Source organism: Eretmochelys imbricata, chromosome 5, assembly GCF_965152235.1.
Source record: "Eretmochelys imbricata isolate rEreImb1 chromosome 5, rEreImb1.hap1, whole genome shotgun sequence".
NCBI classification, from domain to species: Eukaryota; Metazoa; Chordata; order Testudines; family Cheloniidae; genus Eretmochelys; species Eretmochelys imbricata.
In genome coordinates this window covers 16,499,770-16,516,033 of record NC_135576.1, presented here as the reverse complement: position 1 = coordinate 16,516,033, position 16,264 = coordinate 16,499,770, and the positions used below count along the sequence as shown (strand labels likewise).

The 16,264-nt window shown below is 42.8% G+C and overlaps 1 protein-coding gene across 4 annotated transcripts in view; it reads right to left on the bottom strand.

Annotated features, from left to right (window-relative positions):
• Window positions 1-12,117: 12,117 nt before the first annotated feature.
• SKA1 (spindle and kinetochore associated complex subunit 1) overlaps window positions 12,118-16,264 on the bottom strand; it is a 44,468-nt gene continuing 40,321 nt past the window's right edge. For 3 of the 4 annotated variants that reach the window (XM_077816672.1, XM_077816673.1, XM_077816674.1), the window contains one exon: window positions 12,118-14,241. In XM_077816672.1, the coding sequence (XP_077672798.1) occupies window positions 14,093-14,241 (149 nt within the window). In that variant the 3' untranslated portion in view covers window positions 12,118-14,092. Of the gene's footprint in view, window positions 14,242-16,109; window positions 16,160-16,264 lie in introns of all 4 variants that reach the window. The other variant, XM_077816675.1, reaches the window with a different exon arrangement.

Sequence of the window (16,264 nt, the reverse complement as noted above, 5' to 3'; positions counted from 1 at the left end):
GAAAGCAAACATGGAGGAACATTGAATTGTTGACAGATGTAGGGAACACATATACACTGTTACAAACATCTATGCCATGTGCAATGGTTATTTTGCACTTCCCCCACCTGTTCTGGAGGCTTAGCACGCATGCTGCAATCTAACCTGCCTGAAGCCATGTGTTCTCATTAGGTGCAAGAGGATTTGCGTCATTGCAATAATGATGCTGTCATGCAACATACACACATTTTTACTGCAATATTTTCCAATTAATAGGAACTTTAAAATCCCATTGGTGCTGCCTGTAGGGCTTACGTGGATGAGGTGGTGTGGCACAGAGGCAAAAGGTTGAGGCAGTGCAGCCTACTGGATAGAACACTGAACTGGGACTCAGAAGATCTAGCTTCTATTTCCAGCTTGGGCACTGGGCGAGTCATTTCACCATTATGTGCCTCAGTTTCCCAGTGTGTTGAATGGAGCTAATGATGCTGACCTCCTTTGTAAAGCACTTTGAGCCCTATTGGTAAAAAGTGCTATAATTGTTATTTTATTTGATGGTCACATCAGTCCTGAATGCTCCCCAAGGGTGGTGAGATGCCCACATCATTCACCACTGCCACCCAGAGCACCGATAAAACCATGCCACGCTGCCCCACGTTATAGTCAGTACATGCCATATATTGTACAGAGATTCTATTTTAGGATTATTTAAGAGAGAGTTTGAAAATATTTTTACTGGGACTATTTTTGCATCCCTCCATCTGAAAAGCCAGTTGTTTTATTTCGTTAACGTAAGTCCAGCTGTACAGAGTTTCTTACAGGTTAATGCATTCTACAAAGCAGATACAGAGCAACTATCCTGACATTTAATAACACAACTTTAAAGTCAAGTCGCAGTGTCCAAAATTATGCTATTCAACGATGGGAATGGTGGGGACTTTACGCCTTAAACCCCTTACCCCACAATTACTCAAAGGGAATAAGGGAGCATGTGGAAGAAAACCATGCTAGAACGAGAGACTAAACATTCGACAATAAATATATTTCCAACCTGTAATAGACTCAGCATATTATTTAATTAAAAAAACCCTATTAAGATCACTGCAATTTCCCAGGGGGGGGGGAATATTTAAATTGGTTAAGCAGCTTACACTTTGCAACAGCTACTATAATCCAACAAACAAGTTCTGTCCCAGGCACTGAGATCAATTGAGAGTAATGATAGGATTAATATTTCTTTATGATACTCCTCCCATGAAGCCAGCTTATGGGGTCACCAAGCAATCTAGATCACATTCACGGCATTTAATTATCCGAACAGGCTGAAGAATTTCACGGTCTATAGCCTATTTACTCAGGAATGTTTAAATAACTAGCCCCAGCAACACATTTACGGGGGAGGGGGTGGAAGAGAGAGAGAGAGAGAAAATGAAGTATTGCATAAATCTAGAAAATTGAGTGAGCAAATTATAAAAACAATTTGATTTTAATTATGTCTGATGCTATGTAATGCTAGAATGAAAATATGCATTGTGATTTCATATACGTGGTTAAATTTAATATCTATCCTTATTCATTCTATTTCTCAAAGATGCATGGGACACAAGGGAATGAGTTTATAAAAGCTATGAAAATAAGGTAACTACTCAAGTTTGAATTAAAAACTCCATTGCGTTCCTCTTCTGTTGGTTTTATAACCTGCATTTCTTACTTCATTATAAGAAAGAAAAATCTATTACTTAGCACAGAGATCTGTGGCTGAGGTTGTCTTGGGTTGATGCTGCCTGGAGAGACATGTGCTTACCTGTAATTGGAACAGATAGTCTAGTGCAGTGGTTCTCAAACTTTTGTACTGGTGACCCCTTTCACATAGCAAGCCTCTGAGTGCGACCCCCCCTAATAAATTTAAAACACTTTTTTATATATTTACACCATTATAAATGCTGGAGGCAAAGCAGGGTTTGGGGTAGAGGCTGACAGCTTGTAAACCCCCAGGTAATAACCTCACAACCCCCTGAGGGGTCCTGACCCCCAGTTTGAGAACCCCTGGTCTAGTGGACTGATCTTGGAGTCGGTAGACCTGTCTTTTCACAACTCTGCCAGTGATTCGCTGTGACCTCGGAAAAGCCGTTTAGCCTCGCTATACCTTACTCCCTCCCTCTGTACAATGGAGACAATGCATGTCAACTTTGTCTTGCACTTTGAGGTCTATGGATGAAGGCTCCATATGAGTGCAAATTATTATTGATCATTGCCAAAAGGTAGTACTTAGAAGTGACCCACATCTTCAGTTTGCTTTGAGATTCATAGATTCCAAGTCCAGAAGGGGCCATTGTGATCATCTAGTCTGACCTCCTGTATAGCACAAGCCATAGAACTTCCCCAAAATAATTCCGAGTAGATCTTTTAGAAAAACATCCAGTGTTGATTTAAATCATGTCAGTGACAGAGAATCCACCATGGTGGCCCTTGGTAAATTGTTCCAATGGTTAATTACTCTCACTGTTAAAAATGTACACCTTATTTCCAGTCTGATTTTATCTAGCTTCATCTTCCAGGCATTGGATCATGTTATAGCTTTCTCTGCTAGGTTGAAGAGTCCATTATTAAATATTTATCCCCTATTTAGATACTCAGACTGTGATCAAGTCACTTCTTCGCTTTGGGATGAATTTCAAAGGGATTTTGAATGAGATGCATGAACAATAAGTCTGTTTTTGCTATTATCCTGTGATATAAAATTCTGATAGAGGAGAACTGGAGTAGTTTTCCTCCCAATAAATACCCAGGATGAAGGTGCCGATACAGTGTGTTGTAGATAGCTTGCACTGCATTCACCAAGTCTTTCTCCAGGCTAGCCCCCAGCTTACCTCAACACTAGCACGGAGGGATCTCCAGTAGGGGGTAGAAGATATTTTTGAAGCTATCCTGCCATTCAGTCCTGGTTGCTGAGGCTGCCAGCAAATATTCCAATTAAAGGTGGTGATCTTAAAATCCTGTTCATTAGAAACTGAACTGAGCTCACAATCTCAGCCATAGGCTGCCCATCAGCACACAAGCTGAGGCTACTAGACAACATATATAAGTCACCAGCCAGCCAGCACTGTCATGACTGCACTGGGCTGGATTTGATAGGCATCTGGGGAAAATGACTGAAATGAAAAGGACATAGTTGAGGACTTATATTCCAAGTCTCAGTCCCGTCTCTATTCAAATAGTTAGGAGGGGAAAAAATAATACTGTATAGACATAGCCTTTTATACTGGATGCTGACTCAATGGAGGAGCTAGTGGGACAGTTTGGAAATGGAAAATCATATTTCTTTCATTCTTGTATTATACTTTTTCAAATGGTTCTCAAATCTTTGATCTATATTCTGCCAGGTTTCTGGTACTACAAAGTCAATCACATTCTTTCCTGCAGGAAGCAGATTAGTTACCAACTAAAGGCTCTTACTTCAATATTTATCTTATAGCTGTATAAACTTCTGGATAATAGTATTTATCACCGCCAAGACACTCACCAACAGGATCCTACAGAGAAGGAGAGGCAGATGATAAAGGCTAAAGGGATCTCTTCTTTGCTGTTATTTTGGGAGTGCTCTTGAGGTGAAGAGGACGACATTTGAAAGTTAATATAACAGCACTAGAAACTGGACATCCACATGCCAGACTGAGCTGAGTTAAGGAAGCACGATGTACTGATTAGAGACTAGGTTGAGGAAATCAGGAGCACCTTAGGTTTTAACTGTAACAAAAAAAATTCTCAGTCTGAGCGCTGAGGAGGTTTACGTAGTACACTTCGCCCAGCTGTAATTGAGAACAAAAGCAGATCAGGAATACAAATCAGATGCTTTCTCTATTCTGGGAGTAAGGGAGACACACAGTCACTGATCGATGTGGCAGGAATTTGGATGCAACTTCAGATATAAAATCAATCAAATCTAGCAGAGGGAGCCTAATTCTCCTGCTGCCACCACAACATAAAAGAGTAACCCCCTGCTTTTGTAGTCAAAGGGAGCCAATTGTATCCTGAGCGTATGGAGAACAGGGCTCCTGGTTGGCGTTTACCAAAAGTCGTTTCAGCTTGATGGCTGCTCAGGAGCCTGGATGAAATGAGCTGGTGTTCTAAATCCATTGTCTAGTGGACACACTACAAAACCACCCCACCAGGCATCCTTACTGGGAGTCTCAGCATAGCTGCAAAGTGCTGTAGGACGCTGTGACGGTTCCTGGGCATACCCAGGGTTGGGAGGCACCTCACTACCACTGCCCTTATCTGTGCCTGCCAGGGGCCAGCTTCCTGATTGCACCAGGCACAGGCAACACAAGCGCTCCCCTACACAGGCTCCGCTGTCCCTCTGCAGGTAAGCAGTAGGCACTCTCCAACTTCCAAGACACCTGAATGTCTCCCTGGAGTGTCCAGTCCCTGATCAATTGGACATTCCTTTAAGAATAGCAAATCTGTGAACAGTACATCTCAGCTTACCCATTTCCCATCAGGTGACCTCTCCACTCAGCTCACAGCACTGAGATTTGTTTATAGTGAAAGCCATACGGTTATTTAACAAAGAACAGAGATTCAAATAGTAGCAAGTAGGTAGAAATATTGTAAATTGTTGGTTACATCTGAAACAAAATCATAATACGCCTTCTAGAGCAGGAGCTGGCAACCTTCGGCATGCGGTCCATCAGGGTAATCCGCTAGCGGGCTGCGAGACATTTTGTTTATGTTGACCGTCCACAGGCATGGCCCCCCGCAGCTCGCAGTGGCTGCGGTTTGCTGTTCCTGGCCAATGGGGCTGCGGGAAGGGCCTGTAGGGACGTGCATGCATCTTCCCTGTCCCGCACTGTGTGTTTCCTCCTGTAAATTTTGTGATCTCTTGTCAACTTCACAATCTTCCCTATCTGGCAGCTCTGTATCAAAAGAGACTTATAGTAAGACACACAGTATGCAATAGTCAGTCAGGGAGGCAAGCATCTCTTACCCCAGTCTGAACAAAATCTGTTTATCACCTTCTGGTGACCTGTCTTAATTTAAATACCTTAAGAACATAGCTTTAGTATAAATTCATCCTTAAATATCATCTGTACATACATCTTGCACGGATTAGGACAACCAGTGCATTACTGACTGTTGGTAGAGACCTCACGTCACCCTTTGGTGCACTCTTATGTAGACATCAGACCCAAGGGATCCCTCTAAATCCCTATGCACTCCTTATGCCCTCTGCCATTGGGCACCAAGAGGTCTCTGGGTCACAGACACAGAAATAAAACTCTCCTTTCACACCTAGCAGTAATCTCTCCAGGTCTCAAGGTACCTTGGCTGAGTTGCAGACATCCTGTCTGGATTTGAATACTCCCTTTTAAAGCGTTTGGAACCCAGACATTGCAGCATTATGCTGGTGCAGGAGAGCCAGAAAACGAAACTCACTTATTTTCATTGTTCAGAAATGAATGTTTACTCTCTGCTTTCCACTAAGCATTGGTACTGAAAAGTTTCAATTTTGTTTTACTGAGCTAAGACTATTAGTAACATGGGTAAGGAAATTGGTTTTAAAATCAGTGTCCCTTTAAAGTGCCACCTAACATGAAATACAGAGGTCTGTTTCACTAGTACCAGCATCTTAGTGTCATTTCACTCCTTTGAAACTAAAGGCTTTGTAGGATAAAAAAGTCAGTGCATTTCCAAAGGTTAATCTGATTTGCTGAGCCTCAGCTGAACTATTAATGAGTAGCACTGTAGTTTCTATTATGGAAATGCACAGCTCGCAACGCTATGCCAACAAATCTTTTAAACTGGAACAGCTCATGTTTACAAAGCATCCCATCTGACACCTACTTGTTCTGTTTAGACCACAGGGAAATGTAATTATTTAGGTCTCTCAGTTGCTGCACAGATATCAAATATAAAATATTAGTCTGTAATTGTAATGCAGCTGTTCAACACAGTGAGAGACACTTCACCAGCAATGATGAGTCAGACTGAGACAGCCATTGTAAACAGATGTAGAGTAATCATGATGTTGCCTTCATTTTTGGGTTGCTAGAGGATTTTGTTTGTTACAAAAAATTAAACTCGAACATTGATCAACTCACAAGGAGTTCTACTGAACACATAATAGGTTTCTTCAGGTATTAGCAGGATAGTCTCACTGACCTAACCCATTCCAGCTTTAAGGGACAAAATAGGCCAGTTTCCCAATGCTTACTTGAAAGTCATTGTTTTAGGTCTTCCCTCTTCTCCACAACCCAGAGGACGATTGTCTCAGAATTACACACTGGGTGAGTCACAGGAGTGACTAAAGCAGGGGCTCCTAACGCACTCAGTGGAAAGGGCCAAATTCTATTTTAATGACGTTCTGTGGGCTGCAGTACAAATTTAGGACTTCAAATCCCCCTCAATCCATAGTACAACTCCCACTGATGTCAAGGGGGGATGTGCATAAAGATCCAGGGTAGAATCTGGGTTTTATGTAGTTACTGAACTTTTAGTTATTACTTACTCCCATATGTGTTCAGTATCCTTGTGAATCACTGATGCGGTCAGCAGACTGTGGAAGAAATCATGACCTCAGTTTAAATCTGGAAGATTTTCGATGAAGCCATTAAGGCTATTTGTTACGCATCACTAACGGGCTCAGCGCTGCACAAGCAAAATAAAGCAAAGGCAGCCCTAGCTCCAAAGAGCTCACAGTGGAAAAAGTAGGCATTGGCAAGATGGGACACACTGGAAAACAGAAGAGGAAAAACAGGAAGGCTTTTTTTTTGGGGTTGTTACAATTAATAGAAGTTCCAGTCTCTGCTATTCAGTCCTCAGTGTCAGTGACCAGGACATGGGCAATCTGGCGCAGTGGTTGGAGCAGGAGTCTGTAGCCAGGAAATGGAGCTGAGGGTCAGGACTGGGTTACCTGGAATGAAGCAAGGCAGGGGTAAGGCTGGGGCCAAGGCAGGAGCAGGGCTAGGAACAAGCAGACACAGGAGCTAACAACTGTGGGTGAACGCTTTGAGGAACCACTGAACTGCTGCAGAGCTTAAGAACTGGTCTGCTGACCAGTGTTCCCTCTAATTTTTTACGTTCATGTGTGGAATGAGTTTTGTTATGTGCACCAATATGGAAATGATGTGTGACACATTGTCACAGAGTCACCAGGCGATGCTCTGGAACTACTCCATACAAAGCCAGTCAGGACTCTCCCCAGGGCAAGAAGCTTACACAACTTCGACCTTCCTGGGGCTGACTATGGAGCATTCAGCATCCCTGTCCACACCGTGTGCTTCCCACAGCAAGTCCACACAAGCGGGGCTCCTGGGGAAGCCAGTGCATCCTGCACCCCAATTCTGCAGTCAGACGTGACTCTCAGCCAGCCAGTAAAACAGGTTTATTAGCTGACAGGAACACGGTCTAAAACAGAGTTTATAGGTTCAGAGAACAGGACCCCTCAGTCAGGTCCGTCTGGGGGGCAAGGAGGCCAGAGCTCCATCTTAGCCTCTCCCAGTTTCCCCAGCCAGCTCCAAACTGAAACTCTCTGGCCCCTCCTCTTCTTTGTCTCTTTCCCGTGCCAGGAGGCCACCTGATCACTTTGTTCTCCAACACCTTCAGTTGGCACCTTTGCAGAGGAGGCGCCCAGGCCATCAGTTGCCAGGAGACAGGGTGTCAGCCATTCTTTGTGCAGACACCATCACATTGGCCCCCTAGGGCTCTGCCACAATCACACACCCTTATCCCACCGCCTGGATACTTAAGAACTGCATAGAGGAAACTGAGACACCCACACAGTATTCAGAGAATACATTAAGAACATTCCCAATTCATCACACACATTACCTTCATATTGGTGAACAAAATTCAGGTGGTGCGGGTGGGGCCAAGGGGTTCAGAGTGTGGGAGGGGGCTCAGGGCTGGGGCAAAGGGTTGGGGTGCAGGGGGAGGACTCTGGCTAGGGGTGCGGCCAGGGATGAGGGATGCAGGAGGGGGCGCGGGCTCTGGGGTGGGGCCAGGGATGAGAGGTTTGGGCTGCAGTGGGGACAGATGACTCCCCACAGCCCTCTCTCGCTGCAGCAGCTCAGGGCTGAGGGAGGGGTTCCTCACCCCTGGATGCGACAAATCTAGGGTAGGTCCGTGTTGGGGCTGGGGGAGGGTGCAGGTCCGGGCTGGGGTTGGCGGGGCGGGGCGCCTCTCCCCACCGTGGCAGGTCCGTGCAGCTTAGAGGGAACGTAGCCGCTGATTCTTCTAGCCAATCAGGTGGTGTATCCAACCAAGCAGACTACTACAGGCCAGCTATGTTCATTAGGTAGCCCAGAGACTGGCTCTGGTGCAGGCCCTGCTTCCAGACTGGCTTTGCTGCAGGCCAATTCCTGACACTCAGTCTCGCAAGAACATCAGCAAGATTGTCAGACAGTGTCAATTTTAGAGGCACATTTTGTGCTTTGGATGCTTGTCCTCTCGGTGCTGAGCTGAGATTATCGAACTTGTTTCACATAGTCCACCAACAGTAACAAATTTTTGTCACCATTGACCTGAGCTGGATTTGAACTGGTGAACTGGAGTTAAAAGGCTCTACATACCATTACCAGTCCAAGAGCCATGCTATCCCCTATTGATGGAGCAATGTATTTCTAAAAAGTAAGAGCCTGATGAATAATCCACAGCTTCCAGCGTTGCTATCCCCTGTGAAGTTACATAGGTGATGGGAATTTAAGAAAGAAAGTCTAGTATAAACTGAGCAAAAAGATCAATAGTTGGGGAAACCTGGGGATTCTTGAAAGTTAGGGTGAGTGTTGCCAACTGGAAGTGGCTCTCAAGGCAGGATTTATCTTTATGTGGCTGAACAGTTTTGTAATTTGGTTAAGAAATAAATGAAAGTATGCACACCTCTTCTGGGAGAGGGGATAAAAGGAAAAAACTTTATAGAAACTTGTAACTTTGCCCCTTTATCCAGCTAACTGAAGGCTTGATCCTGCAAACACTTACACCTACTACCCAGTGTGAGTAGTCCCATGGGAGGAGTTATCTCAGGGCCAATCCTGCAGTCAGCTGCATAGCATGAAGCCCTCTGCATCCTTAAAGACTCTACTTCCAGCATTCACTTGCTTGTTAAAAGTAAGAGCCAAGATCTTTACCCCTAACCCTGAAAAGGTGGGGATTTTAATTTCTCAAGGTCCCTCATGTACAGTCTATCACAGGTTTCTGTATTTATTTATTAGTATTAATGATATGGGGTTTATGACACCCAGTGTTAATGCAAATTAAATACTCGCTTTATTCCCTCCCCCTGTCCACACAAAAAGAAATAGGTGCTCAAGTTGCTACATCCCCACAAGCTCCCAAAGTAACAGGAGGTTGCATATTGAATGAAATACTTACATGAAAACTTTCAACATTCACCTGCCATCAAAGCCTTCTGTTTAACCAAAGGCATTTTTACCACAACAGAATGGCAAACTGAATGGGATTTTTCTTCTCTTGTTTGACTGGTTCACTTTGTCTCTCAAGTTCTAAGACATTTGCTTGTGTTATTAACAAAACAAAAACTAAAGCCCACCAGAAACATGAGTGTGGGTGTCTATGCTCTTTTAAACCAATAGTAGCAAGAAGCTGGGTAGATCATGGGAGAGCCATTTATGCACCGCGTTTGGGAGAAGTCACTCTTCAGCTTTTCCAAACCTCTCCAGCACATCAAGGATCTACAACCTATCCTGAAGGATGACCCATCACTCTCACAGATCTTGGGAGACAGGCCAGTCCTTGCTTACAGACCGTCCCCCAACCTGAAGCAAATACTCACCAGCAACCACACAACAAAAACTCTAACCCAGGAACCTATCCTTGCAACAAAGCCCGTTGCCAACTGTGTCTACATATCTATTCAGGGGACACCATCATAGGGCCTAATCACATCAGCCACACTATCAGAGGCTCGTTCACCTGCACGTCTACCAATGTGATATATGCCATCATGTGCCAGCAATGCCCCTCTGCCACATACATTGGCCAAACCGGACAGTCTCTACGTAAAAGACTAAATGGACACAAATCAGACGTCAAGAATTATAGCATTCAAAAACCAGTCGGAGAACACATCAATCTCTCCGGTCACTTGATTACAGACCTAAAAGCCACAATTCTTCAACAGAAAAAACTTCAAAAACAGACTCCATGAGAGACTGCTGAATTGGAATTAATTTGCAAACTGGACACCATTAAATTAGGCTTGAATAAAGACTGGGAGTGGATGTGTCATTACACAAAGTAAAACTATTTCCCCATGTTTATTCCTCCCCCTCCCCCCCGCCACCGTTGCTCAGACGTTCTTGTCAACTGCTGGAAATGGCCCACCTTGATTATCACTACAAAAGGGTTTTTTTCTCCCCTGCTGGTAATAGCTCACCTTACCTGATCACTCTTGTTACAGTGTGTATGGTAACACCCATTGTTTCATGTTCTCTGTGTATATAAAATCTCCCCACTATATTTTCCACTGAATGCATCTGATGAAGTAAGCTGTAGCCCACGAAAGCTTATGCTCAAATAAATTTGTTAGTCTCTAAGGTGCCACAAGTACTCATTTTCTTTTTGCAGATACAGATTAATACGGCTGCTACTCTGAAACCTGAATTTGTCTTGATGCCCATTTATGAAATCCTACTGTAAAGAAACCATCTGAGGCAGACAATCATAAATCTCACACAGGCAGTGGGATTAGGTCTTTTGCTTTCTGAAAGAATCCTTTCTTAACAGCAGGAATAGTTTATTTATAGGCTTTTCAAAAGGTATTGATTGCAGTATCTGAGACCCTCAAACATTAATTAGGTACCTTATTCTGTATGGGTCAGCCACAAGAAAGCAACATTCCTCTAACAGACAGAGTATAGGAGTATAGGGTGTTTTAATCTTTGTTCTCTCCCCACAGTGCTCCGTGTCCTATGAAAGGGTAAAGTGCTATTAAGTAAGTCAGGGTGGGTTGGATGTCTCTCAAAAAGGACAGAGGTAAGGTTGTGGGGTTAGGCTGGTGTGTATTGTAACTCTGTTTCCAAGTACAGGGGTTTAAGTTTGTGTTACCTCAATTGTGTTATTTCCTGATTTTCAGATGTCTAAATGTCAGTGAACTTGACATTCTGGAAAAGCACAAGTTAGCACCAGGCAACCTTAACTCTGCATTAATGAAGTTTTTGGGCAACGAATTATACTATGCCATCTCACCCATCTGCTAGGATTGCTATACAAAGATTCTCACTGTAACATTTAATGTTGCTGCCAAATGGATGGAAATAAGAGGAAAGATATGGTGAGTGCTGACCAAATCAAGAAAGGGGTAAATACATGTAAACTGGGAAAAGCTGGGTGTTTGTACTTCAAGAATGACTTCAGATAACTTACCCCTGTAACACAGTAAAAAGAGTGATTTGAGTGTAGAAACAAGAAATCGTGAGAAGGTTAAGAGACAAGATTGGTGTAATGCATTGGTGTCCCTGATCCAGCCTACAATTCCATGTGAACTGCCTACAGAAGAATATTACTATGGTTTTGCCATTGAGTAAAGTGACTATGAAATAGCAGTTATATTTCCTCAAGAGAGTAACAGAAAAGTAATCTAAAGAGTGTGATGGGGCAAGGCCAGATGGCTACAGAAAAGTAGTGGGAGATAGATATATTAGCTCCAGGCTAAACAAATCCCTGGTACCAGGATGAGTGAAATGGCAGCTGCTCCAGGTCAATTAAGACACCTGGGGCCAATTAAGAACTTTCCAAAAGGCAGGGAGAATGCTAGGTTGATTGGGACACCTGAAGCCAATCAGGGGCTGGCTGAAACTAGTTAAAAGCCTCCCAGTCAGTCAGGTGAGTGTGCATGTCAGGAGCTGTGGGAGGAAGTTGTGCTGTTGGAGAGACTGAGTAGTACACACCATATCAGGCACAATGAAGGAGGCCCTGAGGTAAGGGTGAAGTGGAGCTTGAGGAATTGAGGGCTGCTGTGGGGGGAAGTAGCCCAGGGAATTGTACATGTCATGTTTCTAAAAGGTCAGCTACCATAGTTGATACTATTAGGGTCCATGGGCTGGAGCCCAGAGTAGAGGGTGGACCCGGGCTCCTCCCCTTGTCCCCTGATTAATCACTGAGACTGGGAGACAACAGAGACTGTGCAAGGAAGGGTAACTTCTCCTCACCTCCCTTGCTGGCTTATGATGAAAATGGGTCAGTAGACTGTGACCCTTGTCTCTAGAGAGAGAAGGGTTATGTGGAGGGTCACAGTGAGCCTCTGAGGCTAGCGAAATCCACCAGGAAACGCGGGACCCACGGAGGCAAGGACAGAGCTTTGTCACAAGAGGTAGCACTGAAGCACTCAACTTCAGGAAAAGGGATTTTAAAATAATGAGGAAATTTTTTAGAATCAGCCTCAGGGAAAATAATTCAGGAAATTAAAAACCCAGAGTAACAGAATGAAGGCTACTCACTAATATCCTGTTAATTACAGAAGGTGTGCATTCCCCAGAACAAGTGTTAAAAGCATTAGAGATAGTAAAAAAAGCTAGTATGGCAAGGTAACCAAGCTTACGCAGTTCAAAACAAATACAATAAAAATGTAATGCAGCCAAAGTGATAATGATTGAACAGAACAAACTTTGTATGTGGTGTTGGTCAGGATATTAGTGACCAGATGCGTGAAGTAATATCTTTTATTGGACCAACTTCTGTTGGTGAGAGAGACAGGATTTCAAGCTTTCTGACCAGAGCTTGAAACTTGTCTCGATCACCAACAGAAGCTGGTCCAATAAAACATTATCTCACCCTACCTTGTCTCTCAGAACAAACTTTGGCAGGAATATTAAGAGGTTAAGAAATGTGAATAGGCAAAGATAATGCAACTTTATTTTGTATACTGTCTCCATTAGATTTCCTCCTCCTCCCCTCAAAAGACTTTCTTTGTGAAACCAACAGATCTGGTCTAGACAAGAAAAATGACATCGTTAGCAGCAGCAGGTGCAGCTGAACCAGTGGTGAACAAATCCAGCCCTACTGAGCGCTTACCCAGCCTTCTTTATTGACCTTTCAATAGTTAAAGGTTCAGTCAGGGTCTTCTGCTCTTCAAACTATCTCATTATTACTGGCAACATACAAAAAAAGCTATTTTAGACTACTTGGTTAGTATAACAACAGGTGCAGGCTCAAGGAAGGAAAATAACCTTTGTCAAAACTTTTTCAAACAAAAACATCTTTAACTGCCTGCAACACTGGAATTTATTGCAAAAACAAATCTATTCTAAGATTGGTTATATGGAAGCTAGTGGGTAAGCAATGTTCTAGAATAAAAGCTGTCAGTGTTAAATATTTTCAAAATGGAAGCAAAAAATTCAGTTATATTATCATGGTTCTAGTATTTGTTTTGATTAAATGGGTTGGACTGAACATATCTGACTGATGAAATGTGAAAAACCAGTAGATTATAGAACCATCATTATCACGTTTGGAAGCATTTATCCACCTCAGAACGCATGCCTGGCTCATTTTGGAAACCCCAACTACAATTTTAGGATTAGAAGAAAAAGATTATACAAAGTGGAAGAGTGAAAATCAGTTTGATGCATTAACAAAATGAAATGCATATCCCCAAACAATTACCCATTGTTAAAGACAATCTCCATTTTATAAACACAAAAGCAGTATTACACTGCTGAGAATGCAGCTTTTCAGGCCATCACTTGTAGGGTGGCTAAGACATCTTTACCTGACAACCTCATGAAACCACTGCAACCACCGGGGTGTCGATTACATTCATTTCTACATTGGATTGGTTATTTATAAATGGGAGTAAAGGCCAGTACAAGACACCAGAATCAAACGACAGCCTAACTCAACAATTCAAATCAAAACAACTTTAAACATTTCAGGACCTTCAGATGTTTCTAATCCTGGAGAATGAATGCACATGAAAGCAGACTTGTAATTCAATGTGGATGCCTGATCAATGAGTTAGATATTTGTTCATCATTTCTGTCATTTAGAAAGTAAATTAGCTGAGTAGGGAATTTCTATGTATAGTGTCTTCTGACTTTCTGAAGGCAAACAAATATTTATGCCCTTCAACCTGGGCAAAATCAAGTCCAAAACCATATTAGCAGATAACGTAACGGACGAGTCGTGCACCACGGACTTCCCGCACTCTCTGGCAATGCCGGAGGATGTTAAGAATGGTGTGAAAGCGTTTATCCACCTTCAGTTGTGTGAAGTCTTTTATATCAGCCTCCACGATAAAAAATTCACCTGGAGAACAAACATACCACATTGAGATGGAAACATATTTTATAGGATTAATTTAACATTTCAAAATGTAACACCCCAATCTCTTTCCACCATCACTTCACCTTGGTAATGAAATATACGTTCAGGAAGCTCCCAAGTGGTGCACTGGCATCACACTTTGTCACAAGAGTTCTGGTCCTGACCATTTTCTAAAATTAAATGCTGGAGGTAAACATGATTTTCTGCCACTGAAACTCTACAGCTGCTGCTGTTTGAAATTATTTGTCAGACACTGAACTAGAGATGCATAGTGCCATAGATCTTAAAAAATCTGTGGCTACAATTAAGACCATATTGTAAACCATGCAGACATTGTTTCATTTTAGTCCTATACTGAACTCAATAGAACAGAAGGGTGTATTTTATAAGGTTCAAATGACAGCCCAACCGCTTCCATAAAGCCATTGCATTCTAGCCACTGACTTTCCACAACTGCAGACCCAGATCTGTTTTGTGGTTCAAGCTCATTTCTGTCTTAAATCAGCTTTTTTATAGATTGAGGACAGAATTTAAATAATGTTACTTTAGTCATAAAAGCTATTTATAGTCACAAATTCAAATTCAGTTTATACATCAAATTCTAAATTAAACTGTAGTATCTAGCAAGACAGTTTATTTCTTTAGCACAACATGAAGATGAAGAATAGCTGTTGCTATACTTGTTTGCACTGGAAGCCTGGTTATGGGGAAATTGAAACATGAAACTATCCAGCCAGACCACAAATCCTTTATCCTAAATAATACTTCTAGATGCTGGATAAAGAAGTCCACCAGGCAGTGCAAATACAAATAGGATTATGTAGCCCCAATCCAGAAGAGTTTACAGTCTAAGGCCCCAATTCTGCAACTACATCCACATGGGCGCTGAATGTATTTGCCAGATTGGGCTAAATTTATGTCATGATGCAACAAAGGAGTAAGACAGGTCGAGGGTTAAAGCAATAAGATTACATGGTTACTCAGCAAAGTCTACTGCACAGCATGCTGGGACTGAAGGCCTATTGTTTGATTAGGTATTTTTAAAAAACAAAACAACCAAATAATACATGTCTGAGTATCTGCTGATACGTATTGCAGCAAACATTTGATCCTTGTCCATTTTATCTGCAGCGACTAGTAGGGCCTGTTTTCATTTAAGGTTATCCAGTGAATGATGTCCTGGACTCCTCAGAAACAGACCTCACCACTGCCATCTATACCTTTGTCACCTCCAGGTAGATTGTTAAGGACTCTAGAGATTTTGCTGGTAAAGACTGGAGGGCTGCTAGGACAATGTGTGACACTTCCCAGGAGTACCCAGGGCTGCGACGCACCTCACTATCACCTACCCTTAGTGGGAGAAAGCCCTTTTCTGTGACTGCCAAAGATCAGCTCCTCAACTCCACTGGCTACAGACAACACAAGCAATCCCCTCTAGGCCTAGCAGGCCCTGCTGTCACTCTACAGGTTAGTGATATGCACATTCCAACCACCAAACCCTCCGAGCATCTCTATGGAGCATCCAGCCCCTGGTCTCTCGACACAGATTTGCTGCTTCCAAAGACCCTAGTTTACCAGTTCCACCTCAGATCACCACTTCACTTAACCCACAGAACGTAGATAGGTTTATAGTGAAATCAGGTATAAGTAGAGGACAGAACACGAAGCAATGGGCTTAAATTGCAGCAAAGGAGATTTAGATTAGACATTAGGAAAAAAACTTCCTAACTGTAAGGATATATGAGCACTGGAACTAACTGCCTAGGGGGGCTGTGGAATCTCCGTCATTGGAGATTTTGACAAACACCTGTCAGCGATGGTCTAGATCAGGGTTCTCAAACTCAATTTACCTTAGGGCCAGTGCCAGTCCTCAAATCCTCCCAGATGGCCAATAACGTCACTGAAGATGGTGTTCAGAAAAGAAAACGTTTATATTGTATTTTTTATTTCGAATTTCTTAGAAATAATAAAACTGTCATACAACTTTATACAATTCTTCACCTGC